The sequence below is a fragment of the Macaca fascicularis genome, chromosome 11, assembly GCF_037993035.2.
Source record: "Macaca fascicularis isolate 582-1 chromosome 11, T2T-MFA8v1.1".
Taxonomy (NCBI): domain Eukaryota; kingdom Metazoa; phylum Chordata; class Mammalia; order Primates; family Cercopithecidae; genus Macaca; species Macaca fascicularis.
In genome coordinates, this window is record NC_088385.1 from 15845545 (window position 1) to 15860614 (window position 15070).

At 43.7% G+C, this 15070-nt stretch overlaps 1 protein-coding gene across 2 annotated transcripts in view; it reads left to right on the plus strand.

The window, feature by feature from the left end:
- FAM234B (family with sequence similarity 234 member B) overlaps nt 1-15070 on the plus strand; it is a 36588-nt gene that overhangs the window by 13141 nt on the left and 8377 nt on the right. For both annotated transcript variants that reach the window (XM_074006301.1, XM_005570195.4), the window contains exons 3-10: nt 711-809; nt 3825-4013; nt 5093-5223; nt 8843-8990; nt 9359-9500; nt 10510-10653; nt 10836-10917; nt 13393-13548. In XM_074006301.1, coding sequence (XP_073862402.1) covers nt 711-809; nt 3825-4013; nt 5093-5223; nt 8843-8990; nt 9359-9500; nt 10510-10653; nt 10836-10917; nt 13393-13548 — 1091 coding nt within the window. The remainder of the gene's footprint in view (nt 1-710; nt 810-3824; nt 4014-5092; nt 5224-8842; nt 8991-9358; nt 9501-10509; nt 10654-10835; nt 10918-13392; nt 13549-15070) is intronic.

Consider the following 15070-nt stretch of genomic DNA (forward strand, 5'->3'; position numbering starts at 1 on the left):
GCTGACACCACGCCTGTGGAGAGGAGGGAGAGGGCTGCCTTGTTGGTGCTAGTTGGGGTGGAACTGCTTTGGTCCTGCTCGGTGAGGATGACAGTCCTGGCCCCCAGCTGGCTTTCTCTGACATGACCCTGATGGTGGTGGTGGTGGTGGGGTGCCTTGTTACGTCCAGGAGAGGATGGGAGCCCGGCTCCACGTTCAGCCTTTGCTATATGGGTGGGTGGAGCTGGGCCCATAATTTTATCTGGGGTGTTTGGTTGGAGTAGGACAGTTATTATCTAAAACTTTCCTGTCTTGCTGGACTGCACCTTTCCTGGGCTTTTGGCTAGGGAAGCCAGCCTTATCTGGGGCTTTTTTTGTCTGTACCTGTGGTGTTTTTGGGTTGCTGGCTTTTCCAGCACCCTGTCTGGGTATTACGAGGCCAAAAGAAAACCCAGAGGACTCATCACCTTGTCATTCCTTGGATCTTGCAGTCCCTAGCTGGTCTACTTCCTTCTCTCCGCCTTTTAGAGTTGTCTTATGTTTGTTGTACATACAGTGTGCAGGACTTTTCGATGCACTTAGCCGGGGTGAGGGGAGCAGGGAGTAGGGAGAGGTGTGTCTACTGTACCTAGTCAAGGAACTGGAGTCTGCCTGGTGTTTATAGAGCTACTGGCAACAGAGAACTGGTTTGTGGTAACTTGCTCAGGACCTTTTTGTTTTTTGTATAACAGGTGGGGACCTGTCTCCATTGGAATTGGCTGATGTGAATGGTGATGGCCTGCGTGATGTGCTTCTCTCCTTTGTGATGTCAAGGAATGGGAGTGCAGTAGGTAAGTGACGTGTCTTTTCAAGACTGCTACAGGGATACCGTCAGCTAGGAGAAAACATCAGAGCTGTGTCCCAAGTGGTAGTGCAGAAGGATCTGCAGTGAACAGAAAGTTAACCTTGGTTCTGGCATACATGAAAACCCTCATAGGAAAGCTTCCACATATAAATAAAGCTCAGTCTAAAAAATCAGAAGGAATTATAGCTGGAAGGAATTTTTAGTCGTGACCAGGCCAGTGAAGAAACTGCGATGCAGAGAGGAAGCGACTTGCTCACACACTTTGCAATGAACAGTGTTTAGTCCTCGGGTTTCATGGGTTTTCTCCTGGTTTTCCATTGCTTCTTAGATTATAGTGAACATTGACTTTATGCTACCTTCCTATTCCTGGCAGAAAAGTTTTGTTCATAGACTTACACATCTTTACACACATACCTGTTGGCCGGGTGTTTTCCTTTCCCCCTTCAGTTTACGCTTGTAGACCTGCTGTCCATCCTGCTCTCTGCATGGGGAAGCTGAGCTGTATGGATGGTATCAACAGGCTTTCTTGCCTGCTGGTCTGCTTTCAATGGGGAGCACAGCTCAGGAATGGGAGGGGAGGAAGAGTGTGAGGGGAGGTATTCACTCCCCTGGCTCCCTCCCCGCCGGGGTCACCGCAGGATGGCTGCTACAGCCTTGACCCTGGGTCACAGCTCGTTTCAAGGTGGCCCTCCTCTAGGACTTTGCTTTTCTGGATTCCAGTAATTGCATCCTCTCCTTGTGTCTTTGTGGGGGAGCCTAACAGTTCTGAGGGTCTGCACTATAACTTGTGGTGTTTCTACACGCTGGCCACATCTTTGTGAATAGTCTTCTTATGAAACCGTCCACCACTTACCCTAATTTAGGGTGCTGTTTCTGGGATCCCAGCTTTTACACATGTCAGCTGTAGAAAAAGAAAAATGTTCTGATTTCAGCCTAAGTACACAAGGCTTTTGGTTGGTCCTGCAGTCTCCACTACAGTGGAGTCAAACTGCAGGCTGTGAGCTGATGCAGGGACCTAGTTTGATGTTGAGGGTGCCCTAGTGACTGCTTTTAAGTCATCTAGGCCTTGGAATACACGTCTAGGTGTGTTTTAGAGAATTCTAAACCACATCTCTTACATTAGTAGGGGTGGCTTTCTGAGGCCCACATGAGATGTAAAAGCAATCTGGGTGGAGATCTGCTATAGAGAGCATCTCCAGCCTAGGAGTAGATTTCCGTGCAATCAAAACTTGATTACGCTTTTCCTGCCTGTGACTTCTGAAGTAAAAATCTTCCCCATCTACTTAGATTTAGAGATGTTTTTAGTCATTTGGTATCTTATGTGGTTTGCTTCATATCAAGACTCATAATGGCAAGGCCGTGGGTTTGGACACAATATGGACCAGGCTGATTTGGCCACAGACTGCACAAATAAGGATGTAGCGAACATATGGTGCTTTCTATGTGTTGACACACCATTGTCAGCACGTAACGTATGAAGGAATTTATCCCTCCACACAGTCCTGTGAGGTAGACTCATTATTATTCCCCTTTTGCACATGAGGAAGGTGAGACACCGTGAGGTTAAAGAACTTGCCCGAAGTCCTGCCGCTGGTAAATGGTGGAGCTGGGGATTCAGATCCAAGGAGTCCGGCTCTGGAGTTCATGTCCTTGACCCTCATGCCAAGCTGCTGTGCCCATAACCCACAAAGCTCTGTGCCACTGGACACAGAGGAATTAAGTTTTTGGTCTATTCACTTGTTCCTTCATTCAGCAACTGTGTGTTGATGCTGACTGTGTGGCAGCCACTGTGCACCTTCTCTAGAGTTCTGCTGATTACACACAGACTGCCGAACAAGAGCAGCCTGGCCTCAGCCTCGAGGACAGGTCTAGCAGGAAGGGGTAACGCATCACCACCTGGGAAAAGATGAGCTAGAGCATTGTAGGATGGAGTAGGTTCCTCCAGTAGGGAGAACTGCACAGGATAGGGATCCTAGCACCTTTGAGAAGCCTGGAAGTTACCATATACCACCCCTGTTTGTCATATATATCTTCTGGCAACAAGGTCTGAAACAGCCAACCATAGTTTGTCACTCGTTTTTAGGTTGTATAATTAATTAGTCGTACTGAGGAATAGATAGAAGGAAGCTCTAAAAGTTTTGTTTCCCTTTCTGTATTAGTTGTTGCTGAAAGTGGGAACTGTATGAAATGAGTCATGTATCCCTGTCCTGAGAGTGCATGTGAAACTGACAAGGGAGAAAGTTCTGAGTCTGATGTAGTAATTAAGTGACATAAAGGCTTATTTACTAAGGGCATGGCTACTCTAATCCCTTACTAGCTGTCCTTGGACCTAGGTATTAGGTCTTCCCAAATATTTTTTCCTGACTGGGACCAAATCAATTGATTCCGTACAACTCTAGACTAGCAAGACCCACTCATCATTGCTATATGTAATCTTCAAGTTTATTATTATTATTTTTTAATTTTTCTACTCTCAGGAAGCATTTGTTAGTGATGATTAGAATTCAGGTATTTTGCTCCCTGCTCTGCACACATTCTAGATCAGTCTCATGTTTCCGAGCATATCTTTTCCTACCGGTTTTTTGTTCTTAACTACTTTTTCGTATTCTCGAATTTGCTCCTGTCTCTTATTAGGCAAACAGTTGGTTGCTATAGGTGCAGACATTAGTGAGACAGTCTTTCTCCTTAAGGATATCACCATTTAGTTGGGGCCAAGGTGGCAAACATGTAAAGAGAAGTGTTGGGAAAGGTGCAAAAGTGGAGATGCATTCAACGGTGTAGAGGAGGCCGCAGCTCTTGTCTTACATGAGAAGCGTGTTGAGCAAAGATGACAGGCATTCTGTGTTCACACCTTGCTGCCAGAAGTGTGGGAGGGAGCTAAATACACAAGTGTGGTTGCTGCCTTACCACTATCCACTTGGAGTTTTGTGGCCTCTTGTTCATCTCTGCCTCTTATCTCCTCTGCCTGCTTTCCTTTTTTATCTCTCTTGTGTGCTTTTAGGTGGCTCAAGGCCAGCTGCTAATCTTGTGTGCCTTTCGGGGATGAATGGCAGCACACTGTGGTCTAGTCTTCTCCCTGAGGAGGCTCGAGATATCACATGTTTGGAGCTGATGCCAGGAAGCTTGGCTGAAACCGTCTGCCTTGTGACGGGGACACACAAAATGCTCAGTGCATTCAATGCAACGTCAGGTAAATACCATTGATCACAAAAGAACTTTGCTCCTACGAGCCATAATTTTGGATTAGAATCATCTGTTGGGTAGGGGACCTTTTTACTCTCACATGGTGGAATGTCTGATTTACTGCTCTGGAATATGGTTATTAAGAAAAATGAGAGAAAAGGTTTGGGCACTTTGAGTAAACAGATCCATGGTTCAACCTGTTTGATGATAGGATGGGGCTGGAACTGAATTACCCAAACAGAAACTACCCTGAGGCCTTTGGTGTGTAAATAGTCTCCTGACTCTGTTCTTTGTACAAAAGACAACTGAACTTTGATTCTTCATATTTGATATACATGGGATCCATGTGTAAACTTGGGCATTAACTACTTAAAAAAAAATACTCCAGTGAAGAAATAAAGGTTTGTTGAGGCTTGTTGACTAGCCTTTTAGCTTCTTACTGCATTCAGATATACATGACAAAGGGAATGAAAAAGAATCACATGTCCTGAAGGTTCTTACAGAATCCTAAGTATACGGCCCATAGACTTGGTACTGCTGGGCCGTGTGCTCACATGGAGCGGAATAAATAACATCCTTCCCAGGTTTAGAGGTTGGAGTTTGGTTGCGGGGTGCTTCTGAGTGAAAAAAACTGGGATTTGAGTTAACTGTAGAACTGAAGCCATCTGGAAAACTTCCTATGATGCTGTGGTGCTTACTTATGTGTGGGGGAAGGAAGCAGAGTGGTCTGGTCAGCTGCCCCTGGATGTTTCCTTAGTAGTTGTTATAATCTCTAACAGATCCGTTCCCTCACCCCAGGCAAGTGAGCCCTTCTTTGTTGGAAAGGATTTAGCACCTCCATTTTATCTAAAAGGATCTAGGTGGGAAATTATTGCATGGATTTGTTAGCCAGATACCTGAGGATTCAGATCACACTCCCTGCTCCCTCCTCCTCAGTAAGACAAAAACGAAAGGCAGTAAGTAGGCAGGAGTTGCTGTCTGTTGTTCAGCCCATTGCGTCTTTCTTTTCTGGCCTGGGAACATGGCATCTGCCTTTTCCAGAGGCAAGAAGCTGTCATAGTGACCAGCCTATGTGTCCTTCCTTAGGGAAAGCCATTTGGACTTTGAACCCAAACTACTTGTCTAATGGTACCTTAGCTGCCCCAGTTGTGGTGCTGCCAGACTTGGATGAAGATGGTGTTCGAGACCTTGTGGTTCTGGCCATTGGGGAATTGCAGGTATGATCTCTATTAAATGGTTTTTGTTTCTTATAGGGAATGCTTCTATTTTAGTTGTCTCAGCTCCTAGTGTTGCTATTATAAATACTGCTTGAAATGTTCTTTTTACAAGGGTTTAAGTAAATTCTCTTTGTGAGGTTAAGTGAATATATGACCATTATGAACCCATTTTCTCTGGCAGCCTCATGGCTCCATGGACTGCGGTGTAGTGGAGCTTTAGAGTCAGATAGGTCTGTATGTGAATTCCACCTTTACCACTTTATATCTTTGCAGCCTTGGGCAAGCCATGGAGCCTGTCCAAGCTCTGGTTTCTTCATATGTAAAAAGGGCATGTTATATCTACTTATATCATTGTTATGAAAATAAGAGCTAACGTATTTAAAGTGCCTAGAGCAATGCCTACGTTTTACTGTGTATATGTATTTTTAATTTTCCTATATTATATATGTACATTTTTATGTCAATTATAAAACAATAGAACAGGCTGGTACAAAGTTCATAAAAGATACATAGGAAAAAAATCTAAGTCAAGCAATAATAACAACAATGACCAAAGAAAGGAGTGTTGTAATCTAGGCTGTGATAAGGCAGACTTTGATCCAGGACAGTGGCCCTTGAATTATGGTCCTAACTTGTGATTTGCAGGAACTTCAGTGTACTGGTCACTCTGCACACAGGTAAAGTAAGAGTAGATCTTTCCTCCAAATCACAGGCAGGAGTAAATTAATGAGCAGGATGATCTCGATTTTAAGTTTTTATTCTGGAAGCGTTTTTCAGAGCTTTTGTCAAAGACTTTTTTCTCAGACTTCCTAGTGTGTCTGCCAAGGAAATGCTTGGGCACAAAAGAGTCAATTGGCAAAGAATGTTTATGGAAAAATGTGGATATGGCTAATTTTGCCTCATTTGATAACCTATTTTAATTTTAATAGACCTTGTGTTTGCTGTTGTGATCTTTGTATTGCCTATATGGAGTAGAGTTGTAAATTCTACAGGTAAAATTATGCAGAATGGAATGAAATCTGTTAAGATTTTGTATCTTTCTGCCAAGAGTCCCCCAAACTCAGAGCGCCCCGTCAGTCATGAGTTTTGAGGAGCACTGTTCTAGCACACTAAACTCTCCCTTACATTTGCAAGATAAAGGCAAGATCCAGAATGAGCTAAATTTCTGAAGCCTACTTAGTTTTAAGGGTTTTAAGCTTTAAGGGTACTTTATGTTCGTTTTCTTTAGCTAGCCAGTTGGTCTCAAAGTGGACCCGAACCAAGGATTCGGGAATTATTCATGTAATCTTTTTTATCCTAGCCATTATGAATAAAGAGATTGGGGACTAGGGAAGATTTGAATTATTACTTACATCAGGGAGCAATTCTCTGAAGGGGAACATATGGGGAGGCACAGCAAGCCATTGAACAAGTTTTTGTGTCGTGATTGAATTTAGAAATCGGTCTGACTGTCCCGTCTGGCCGCTTATTAGCTGGTGGTGGTTGGCAGGAGAGTGGCTCAGGCCCTTGGGGACCCTCCATAGTAAGGAGGTCTCCACCAGAGGAAGTGGCTTCTTGCCCACTCTTACTCTGTGCCCTTTGTGTTGGTCTCTATGCAATGTATTGCCCATCTTGCCCTACAGAATTTTCACAATAGGGTACAGCTAGGGCATAGTCTCAGTTCTGCTTGAAAAGTGGTAGACAGTTCTAGGAAAACCTTATAGAGGCACTAGGTATATAGTGCAGCAGCTTCATCCTTGTACTGACCTCTTTTGACCTCTCTACCAGCAACAAGGGACCCCAGGAACCTGCATAAGCTTCTGAGATGGAAGACTCTTCACAAGGAAGGAAACCTAAGTCTGTGACATAGAGTGATTGCATTTGTTGATCCGGGTTTAGAGTGAAGTGGGCTTGGAGAACTGGACCTGGTTTTTGATTAGAGGAACTGATAAGGTCTAGAACATTAGTGGGAAGGGACCTTGAAGACCATTGGGTTAACTTTCTCGCACCATGCTATGATCTGTGGTTCAACATTACAGGCATGTTGGCACCCCACTCTCTTGGCATACTCAGGCTGATGGGAATAACACGAATTTGTGAGGCAGTCCATTTCATTTTTGGGCCAACTCCAGAAAATTCTGTCCTAAGCAGAAAGAAATCTGCTTTCTCATAGCTTCCACTCATTGTTCCAGCTTCATTCCCATAGAACTACTCTGAATGAGTCTAATCCCCTTTCTATAGGAAAGCCGTTTAACCATTAGCCTAGTCCCTCTAAGCTTGCTACTCAAGGCTAAATATCCCCATTTCTTATACTGTTCCTCATGCAACCAGGAAGTCCAGACCCCTCTTTTTCTTGATTTCTTTCCCTTTGCATTCTAGTTTGTCCAAATCTCTTTTAAAATGTGGTACTTATATCTAAAAACAGCATTTTATTTGTAGTATAACCAATGTGTCAACCTAAGGGAATAGTTACTTATTTTGATATAGACTCTGTATTTCTGTTTTTGCAGACAAAGATCATAATATATTTTCTAAGATTTGCTTTTTGTTTGTAACCAGTTAAAGTACCTATATCTTTTAATGTTTAATTATTAATAGACCAATTTTTTTTTCTGGCAGATTTTGACTCATCTTCCAGCCTAAGGTTTTTTTGAATTTTGAGTTTGTCTTATGCCATATTAGCTATCCTTCTCAGCTTTGTGATAAACTTAAATTCTATTCTTTCAAGTCTTTGATAAGAATGTTTAATAGGAATGGGGCAATGGCAGAGTGCTACGACATTCCTCTAAAAACCTCCCTCTAGGTTGTTATTGATCCCATAAGTACCTTTTCCTGGTACACGGCAAAGCACATTTCTTTATCTTGTCCAGAGAGTTCATGATGATAAACTTTGTCAAAAGCTTTACTGAAGTCAAGATATCAGTAAAATCCTCATATTTAACTGGTGACTCTATCCCCAGAAGAAAATCCTCTAGAGCTGAAGTTGGCCACTGTGGCCTGTAGGTTAAATTTGGCCCAGTACTTGTTTTTGTAAATAGAGCTTTATTGGAACATACTTACACCCATTCATTTATGTGTTGTTTATGACGGCTTTCACACTAGAACAGCAGAGTAGAATAGTTGCTACAGAGATCATCTAGCTTGCAAAGCCTAAAATTTGGCCCTTCACAGAAAAAGTTTGCTGATCTCTCTTTGAGAATAAAGTTGATGGTGTTCAGGCCAGACATCCAGTGTTCTGATGGGAGAGCACTGCCTGGATTAACTCTAGCTGGAACCAAATATTACTGGGGATTTCTGGTATTGAAGTAAAGACCCAGGGGCCAGCCATCCTATGTTTAGCTGTAGGCTAGAATTCTGTGCCTCAGGAGACTGTTCCGCAAGCAACAATTCTGCTTCAGAGAAACTGTCTGAGGTGCTTTGAAGATGCCCTTTGCTGGCTCTAGTGAGGCAATGGGACATTTGCCTCACTTGCTTACTTGAAGGGAAATAAAGCGAAGCAGGTTTGGCTTTGTGCTTTCCAATTTGGGGGAGTGTTTCTGAACCCGTGGCTAATGAGGAGGCAGTGACTGTCTGGAGAAGCCATTTAATTAGGAAACGATAGGGCTTCTGTTGACTCCACCCCCCTCTCTTACTTCCTCAGCCAGATCTGTGCTTTCTACTGGTGTCCGGCCGGACCGGAAGTCCAGTGGGTCGACCTGTGAAGTACAACATCGTGGGAGTTGGGAATCTGATTGGTCCTCAGGTTTACATCACAACAAATGGGGCTGTCTACATCCTGTTTGGCTTTGGTAAGATGCAAGGCTACTTTTTGCTCCTGTTCCCCACTGGCATATGTGATGGGGTCTTCCTTGTGAGACAGGCTGAAAGCTCAGGAACTCCTGACACCAGCCTTCCCAGAGCCTTCTAATGCAGGGGTCTCTCACTGTCCCCTACCTATCACAGGCTGTTAACTCTGCTTTCCTTTGCTGCCTCCTCAAAAGGGAAGACTCTTGTCCAGCATCCACTTAATCACCTCCCCACTTGTTCTGTGTTGTCCAGTCTGGGTGGGCTCTATTAGACCCATCTGGTCAGGCTCTGTGTCTCTTGCTCAGATCCTCACCATGGAACAGTTCTGTTAAATTCAGATTCTCAGTGTTGGTTCTTCCTGTGGTGCTAGGAAATATACAGGCTGTCGCCCTGCGGGACATTTTTGTTCAGGCCCAAAATCGAGACAGCTCACCACCTTCTCTGCAGATAGAAGAGCCAGAATGGGAGAAGCGAAGATCCATCAACCTCTCTGAGCTCATTGATGTTTACAGGTAGGGCAGATATCTGTCCTTGGTCACAGTGAGGTGTCCTGTGAACTCACATGCCTTTGAGTCTCTTAAGTTTGGTTGGGCTGGTGAATATGTGGGTAGAGGTTTGGGGGAAACAGTGCTAATCTTAATTTACTATCTTCTGGTCTGGTTAACATGAGTTAGAAATTTTCTTCTCTTGGTAACGTAATGCCTTGGTATCTATGTGTTGGTGACCATGTGTAATCACTCCTCAGGTAGGATGCAAGGAAGGATACTTAGGGCTCTGAGTCAGAGTGGGGAGGGAGATAGACTTATCTAACTGTTTGTAAAACTGTGTTGAAGGATCTGACCTACTCTTTTCTGTATTTTTCTCTTAGTTGAAGCATCATTTTGACAGAAGTGAGAATAGCGTCCATGAAATCTTATTTTTTTATTTTTATTTATTTCTTAACTAGAAGCATGTAGTTTGTCACATGCTGGGGATTTTACCCATTTAACCCCAAGCCTGGATAATAATTGTTTCATTCTTTTCTACCAGAAGTTCCAATTCATTTTCTAGCATTTTTTTAGGCAGTATCATGTTGTTTTGGTGAATTTGACAGGTATTAAGTAGAATAGTCCCAGGGGCACCGAGCAAGAACAAATTCAGCGAAGTGTATGCCATGGGCTGCTGCCCAAGCTCATTGGCAACCTCTGGCCTCCTGTCCAGATCTCTGTCTGCCTTCCCTGTGATTATCCTTGACTCTGTTGCCTTTCTCAGAGTATCCAATGTGAGAGATATTGCACTGGAACACTTCTCCTATGAGTTCCTTTTGAACTTGTATGGAATTTTCTAGGGATCCTTGGTTTCTAAGGTCAAGAAAATGAGATTCAACTGAAACAACAGTGTGTCCCACTTGATGAGATAGTGGTGGGGCATGAATGTAAGAGTGTATACAGGTATATGTATACTGAGAGAAAAAGCCAAAATAAATGGCTCAGAAATCTCATTCAAGCCAGAGACTAACTGTTGGGGTCTTATTTAACCCAGTGATGGTGTTGAGCTACTCCAGATGGTGAAGGCACCAGATTCCAACTGCAGCAACCTTCTGATTACAACCAGACAAGGCCTTGTGCTGCTTCGGGGGCAAAATCTGACACCTTACTGGACATTGAGACTTCAAGGCCTGCGCAGGTTTGCAGTGTGTTCCTTCTTGTGTTTGCTGTTTTGATCCACTTTCCCATGTCTAAAAATTGTCCAGAACAATTGCTTGCAATTCTTATATCTGGGGCCAGTGCAAGAGAAGGGAGGGAGAGTTCTTAGTTTTCCTGTTTTTCTTGTTCACTATTGATTGCTTACTTTATCCTTATTTGCAGCCAGCCTACTCCTGGATATTTCACTGATGATCAGACGTTAGACTTCCTTCTGCAGATACAGGATGGAGTTGGGATGAAAAAGGTAAAACTTTGGGCCTCAGATCAATCAAAGCATATGTAAAGTATATACTTTCTGTCCAACCCTCTGCTAGGCACAGCAGGGAATAAAAAGAACCTATAATATGATCTCTACCTTCAAAGAACTCAGAGTCTCACTGAGTGGATAAAATGAAAATTCACAGTTCAGTGCTAAAATCTGGAGCACTGGAAGCCTTTCTAGGATAATCTCCTTCCTATATAGGAGTTTCTTGTTCTGGATCCCTAGCTTACAGTTAGGCAGTGGGAACCTTCTGAAATCTCTTGGTGGGGAAAGACAGGTATACAGAAATGTAATACTTTAACACACAGCTACACCTGAGATTTCAGAGAAGTCTGTGGTGACTGGGGTTTTATGGAAGACCTTATAAAGAAGGGAAATATAAGCAGGGCTTTTTAAAGCTGAGTCATATTTATGTGGAGAGGAAAACATGCCAGGTCAGGGGCACCAAGACCAGAGGCCCAGACACAGAAAGGATAGAGCATGTTCCAAGGACACTGAATAGATCCTTAATATTATATGAAATTGTATATTGTGAGAATATAATGATTGGATAGATGACTTTCATTTCTTTAACATTACAGCAGAATTACAGAGTTACAATTTTTTTTTTGAATTATTGACCTTGCATTTTGGTTCATTTTCACTGTGAAATATATATCTGTTTCTATACATTGCCCACTGTTCCCTGAGAGAGAAAAAGAATTCAACAAACACTTTATCATCACCTCTAATGTGTGCCAACTTCTGTAGTGAATGCTGGAGACACAAAATTAATGAAGACAAAGTCACTGCACAGCTCTGCCACGTGCTGGAAAGTGCTGTTGTGGAGGTTCACACAGGGGTCCACCGGAAACACAGGGAGCAGATGGAGTGCAGGCGAGCTGGAGGGCCAGGGAGGCAAGAGATGCCTCATGTTGGTCAGGGGTTGTATGTGCAGAATCATGAGAGCAGAGAAAAGGTTTGCTAAATAGATAAGGGTGGGCTGAGGTGCACTCCCGCCAGAGAGACGAGAATGAGGTCAGCTTACAGAGGGCCCTGAAAGCACAGCTGCAGAATCTGGATGAGGCTTTGGAGGCCATAGGGCTATTTGGTTATGGGCAGAGGACAGATACAGTGATAAAAGCATCATGTTAGGGAGAGACTTCCAACAGTGCTATATAGGAAAAGCCAATGCCTGCGTGTAATTCAAAGGAATTTCCGATACAGATTGGGATTTCACTGGTGCTGGGAGGACAATGGAAGAAGGGTGTATAGTAGGTATAGTAGGTTGAAGGTGGAGATACTGTTTCAGCCCTGGGTTTTAATCCTGACACCATTACTTATTGGAGACCTTGGGCATATTACCTAATCTTGCCTAGCTGCAGTTTCTGCATTTATAAAACAGGGGTAATAATATTGCCTGCCTTCATAGGATTATTGTGACAGTTAAATGAAATATGTGTTTGAGTGGATACAAATTTTTAGTGCAGTGTCTCTAGACTTCTTTTTTCCCCAAGACTGCCAAAGGGAATCTTAAAGTGCTTCTCTGTTTTTCTTTCTCTGCTGATTGAGAAGATTTTGCCTCTGCCAGGTTGGTTCCAGGAACTTGTGTGATGCAGATTCTGAGTACAGACACAGAAAGGCGGGACTCAGGAGCCTGGAAGAATAGGGCAAGCAGTTGTCCAAAGAGGTTAGGTCTTCCACTTATAGAAGTGTGGAGACGCTGAGTAGGAGGGAGTAAAGACACTTGGGCTAGAGGAAATTGGGGAACTTCTTGGGGATTGTGGTAAATGAGAGGTTCCAGATTTGTGAGGCATTTAGGGTGAAGAGCAGACATATGCCAGGATTATGAATTTGAACTCCTTCATCATTATCCTTTGATAAATGCAACTAAGCAATGAATTCCCTCTTGGATTTTTTTTTTTTTTTGCCTGTTTAAACAGCATTGCTTTAAATTTGAGACTTCCCTAGGTCCATATGCCACGACACCAAGAGTCAGATCCGTAAAGCTGGGAACACCGTGCCCGAGGACAGTGTTCACTGGGCCATTGTTTTCTGAGTGGCTGCTGTGTTGTGGGGAATAAGGTGCTGCTGTTGGCATTTGCAGAGTTGCTGCTGTCTCTCTGAGGACTGTCCTAATCGTGGACAATCCCTGTGTCCACATCACTTCCTGTTTCTCAGATCCTGCTTTTCTCACCTGTAAAATGGGGTGGACTACATGATTTGAATGTCCCTTTCCCACTTGAGAACTTTGCAGTTCTTGAAATCTATTAAATGGGAACAAGGGCTGCAGAAGCTTAGGTCCTGTCCTTAGCCATTATTCATGCTCTCTGAACACCCAGTTTGCTTGCATCTTAAAAGTGCAACCTGTTAATGTTTGTGTTATTTGAATACCTGCACATTTTTGTGTGTGCATTTTCTGGGCCTGCTGCTTTTTTGAGGCCTGGCCATGTTTATTCTCTGTCTTCTCTTTTGTAGATGATGGTTGTGGATGGTGACTCTGGCTCTGTTGTTTGGAGTTACCGTGCTCCGTGTCACATGAAAGAAACGCCAGCCACCTCGGCAGTTACTTCAGACCGGAAGTCTGTCTTCCTCTTCTGGGCCGAAGGGCTGTCAGCTGCATCTCCCAATTCCGTGAGTGAGCCTGGGAGGGTCCCTTTTTTACTTTGTCAGATGGCAGCTGCTCTGCAGGGCTGACTGTGTTCTGGAGATGTTATTTGATCCATCACTTTCCAAGGGCTGGGGTAGAAACAAGTCAGCACTCGGTGGAGAAAAGCAGGAACCCTGTGTCCTCCTGAGCCACACCTTTGCCTTTTAGCAGAGAATGTGAATGCTGACAACAGCCCCTGACTGCTGGCTACTGACAGGGGGAAGCTGAATAAAGAATAAAAAGTCCTCCCAAGATGCTAGATACAAATTTGCAGACAATTCATATATGCTACAATTGTTGAAGAGGAGAAATCATTATGACTGGTCTGGAGTGGGCAGAGAGAATTTCAGGGAGGGGTAAGGCTGGGCTTTGAGGCGCATGCCCTGAGACTGAAGGAACGGATATGGGGGAGGGTGGCCAGCAGTTGGAGAGGGACATTGACCACATAAAACTGAGAGGTTGTTTGAGGAACTATGGGAGAGAACGTCTGACACCTAGAAGGCAGATTTTAGAAAGTCCTAAATGTTACACTGCAGTGTTTTCATGGGGTTGATGAGGCAGGGTGCTACCTGTGTTAGGTACCTGGGAGTTTTTAGTAAGACCCACCCTGACCTAGTTCAATGAAACACATCTTGACTCAGCACTTTCTGTGTGCCAGGCACTGTGATCTCTGTAGGGATCTAAGGATAAACTGAAAATAATCTTGGCTCTCTAGAGAAGACAGATGGTCCAAGATAATGGGGGGAACCTGATGAAGGCAGGATCCTGAATTCATCCACCAGGCTCAGTCAACAAGTCACTCAACTTCTCTGAGCCTCATGATCTTTATCCGTTAATGGTTAATGAAGATGCTAATATATTTGCTCATTTTGAGGATCAGATTTACCTAAAATCTAGATTATATTTCTAACTCTGACATGCCCTAACAATGTGACCATGGGCAATTTACTTAACTTTTTAACTTCCTCCCCGCATATGAGGGGACTTCAGGAAGTTCATGGAAAAATGTAATTAAAATATAAAAATAAAAAGTATCGGCCGGACGCAGGGGCTCATGCCTGTAATCCCAGCACTTTCGGAGGCTGAGGCGGGAGAATCACGAGGTCAGGAGTTCGAGACCAGCCTGGCTAACATAGTGAAACCTCGTCTCTACTAAAAATACAAAAAATTAGCCAAGTGTGGTGGTGGGCACCTGTAATTCCAGCTACCTGGGAGGCTGAGGCAGGAGAATCGCTTGAACCTGGGAGGCGGAGGTTGCAGTGAGCTGAGATCATGCCATTGCGCTCTAGCCCAGGCGACAGTGGGAGACTTTGTCTCAAAAAAAAAAAAAAGAACTTTATTTCTTAACATAAGTGCCATCAAGTTCAAGACAGTTTGTAAGCATTAATACCAGCCATTTAGTCCATCCCTAAAGAACTGAGGGTCCTGGGAAAATCTAACCATGTCAATGCAGTCTTTTTTTACATTATAAACTGAAGAAAAATGAGAGCTCTTTAAAGAATTTTT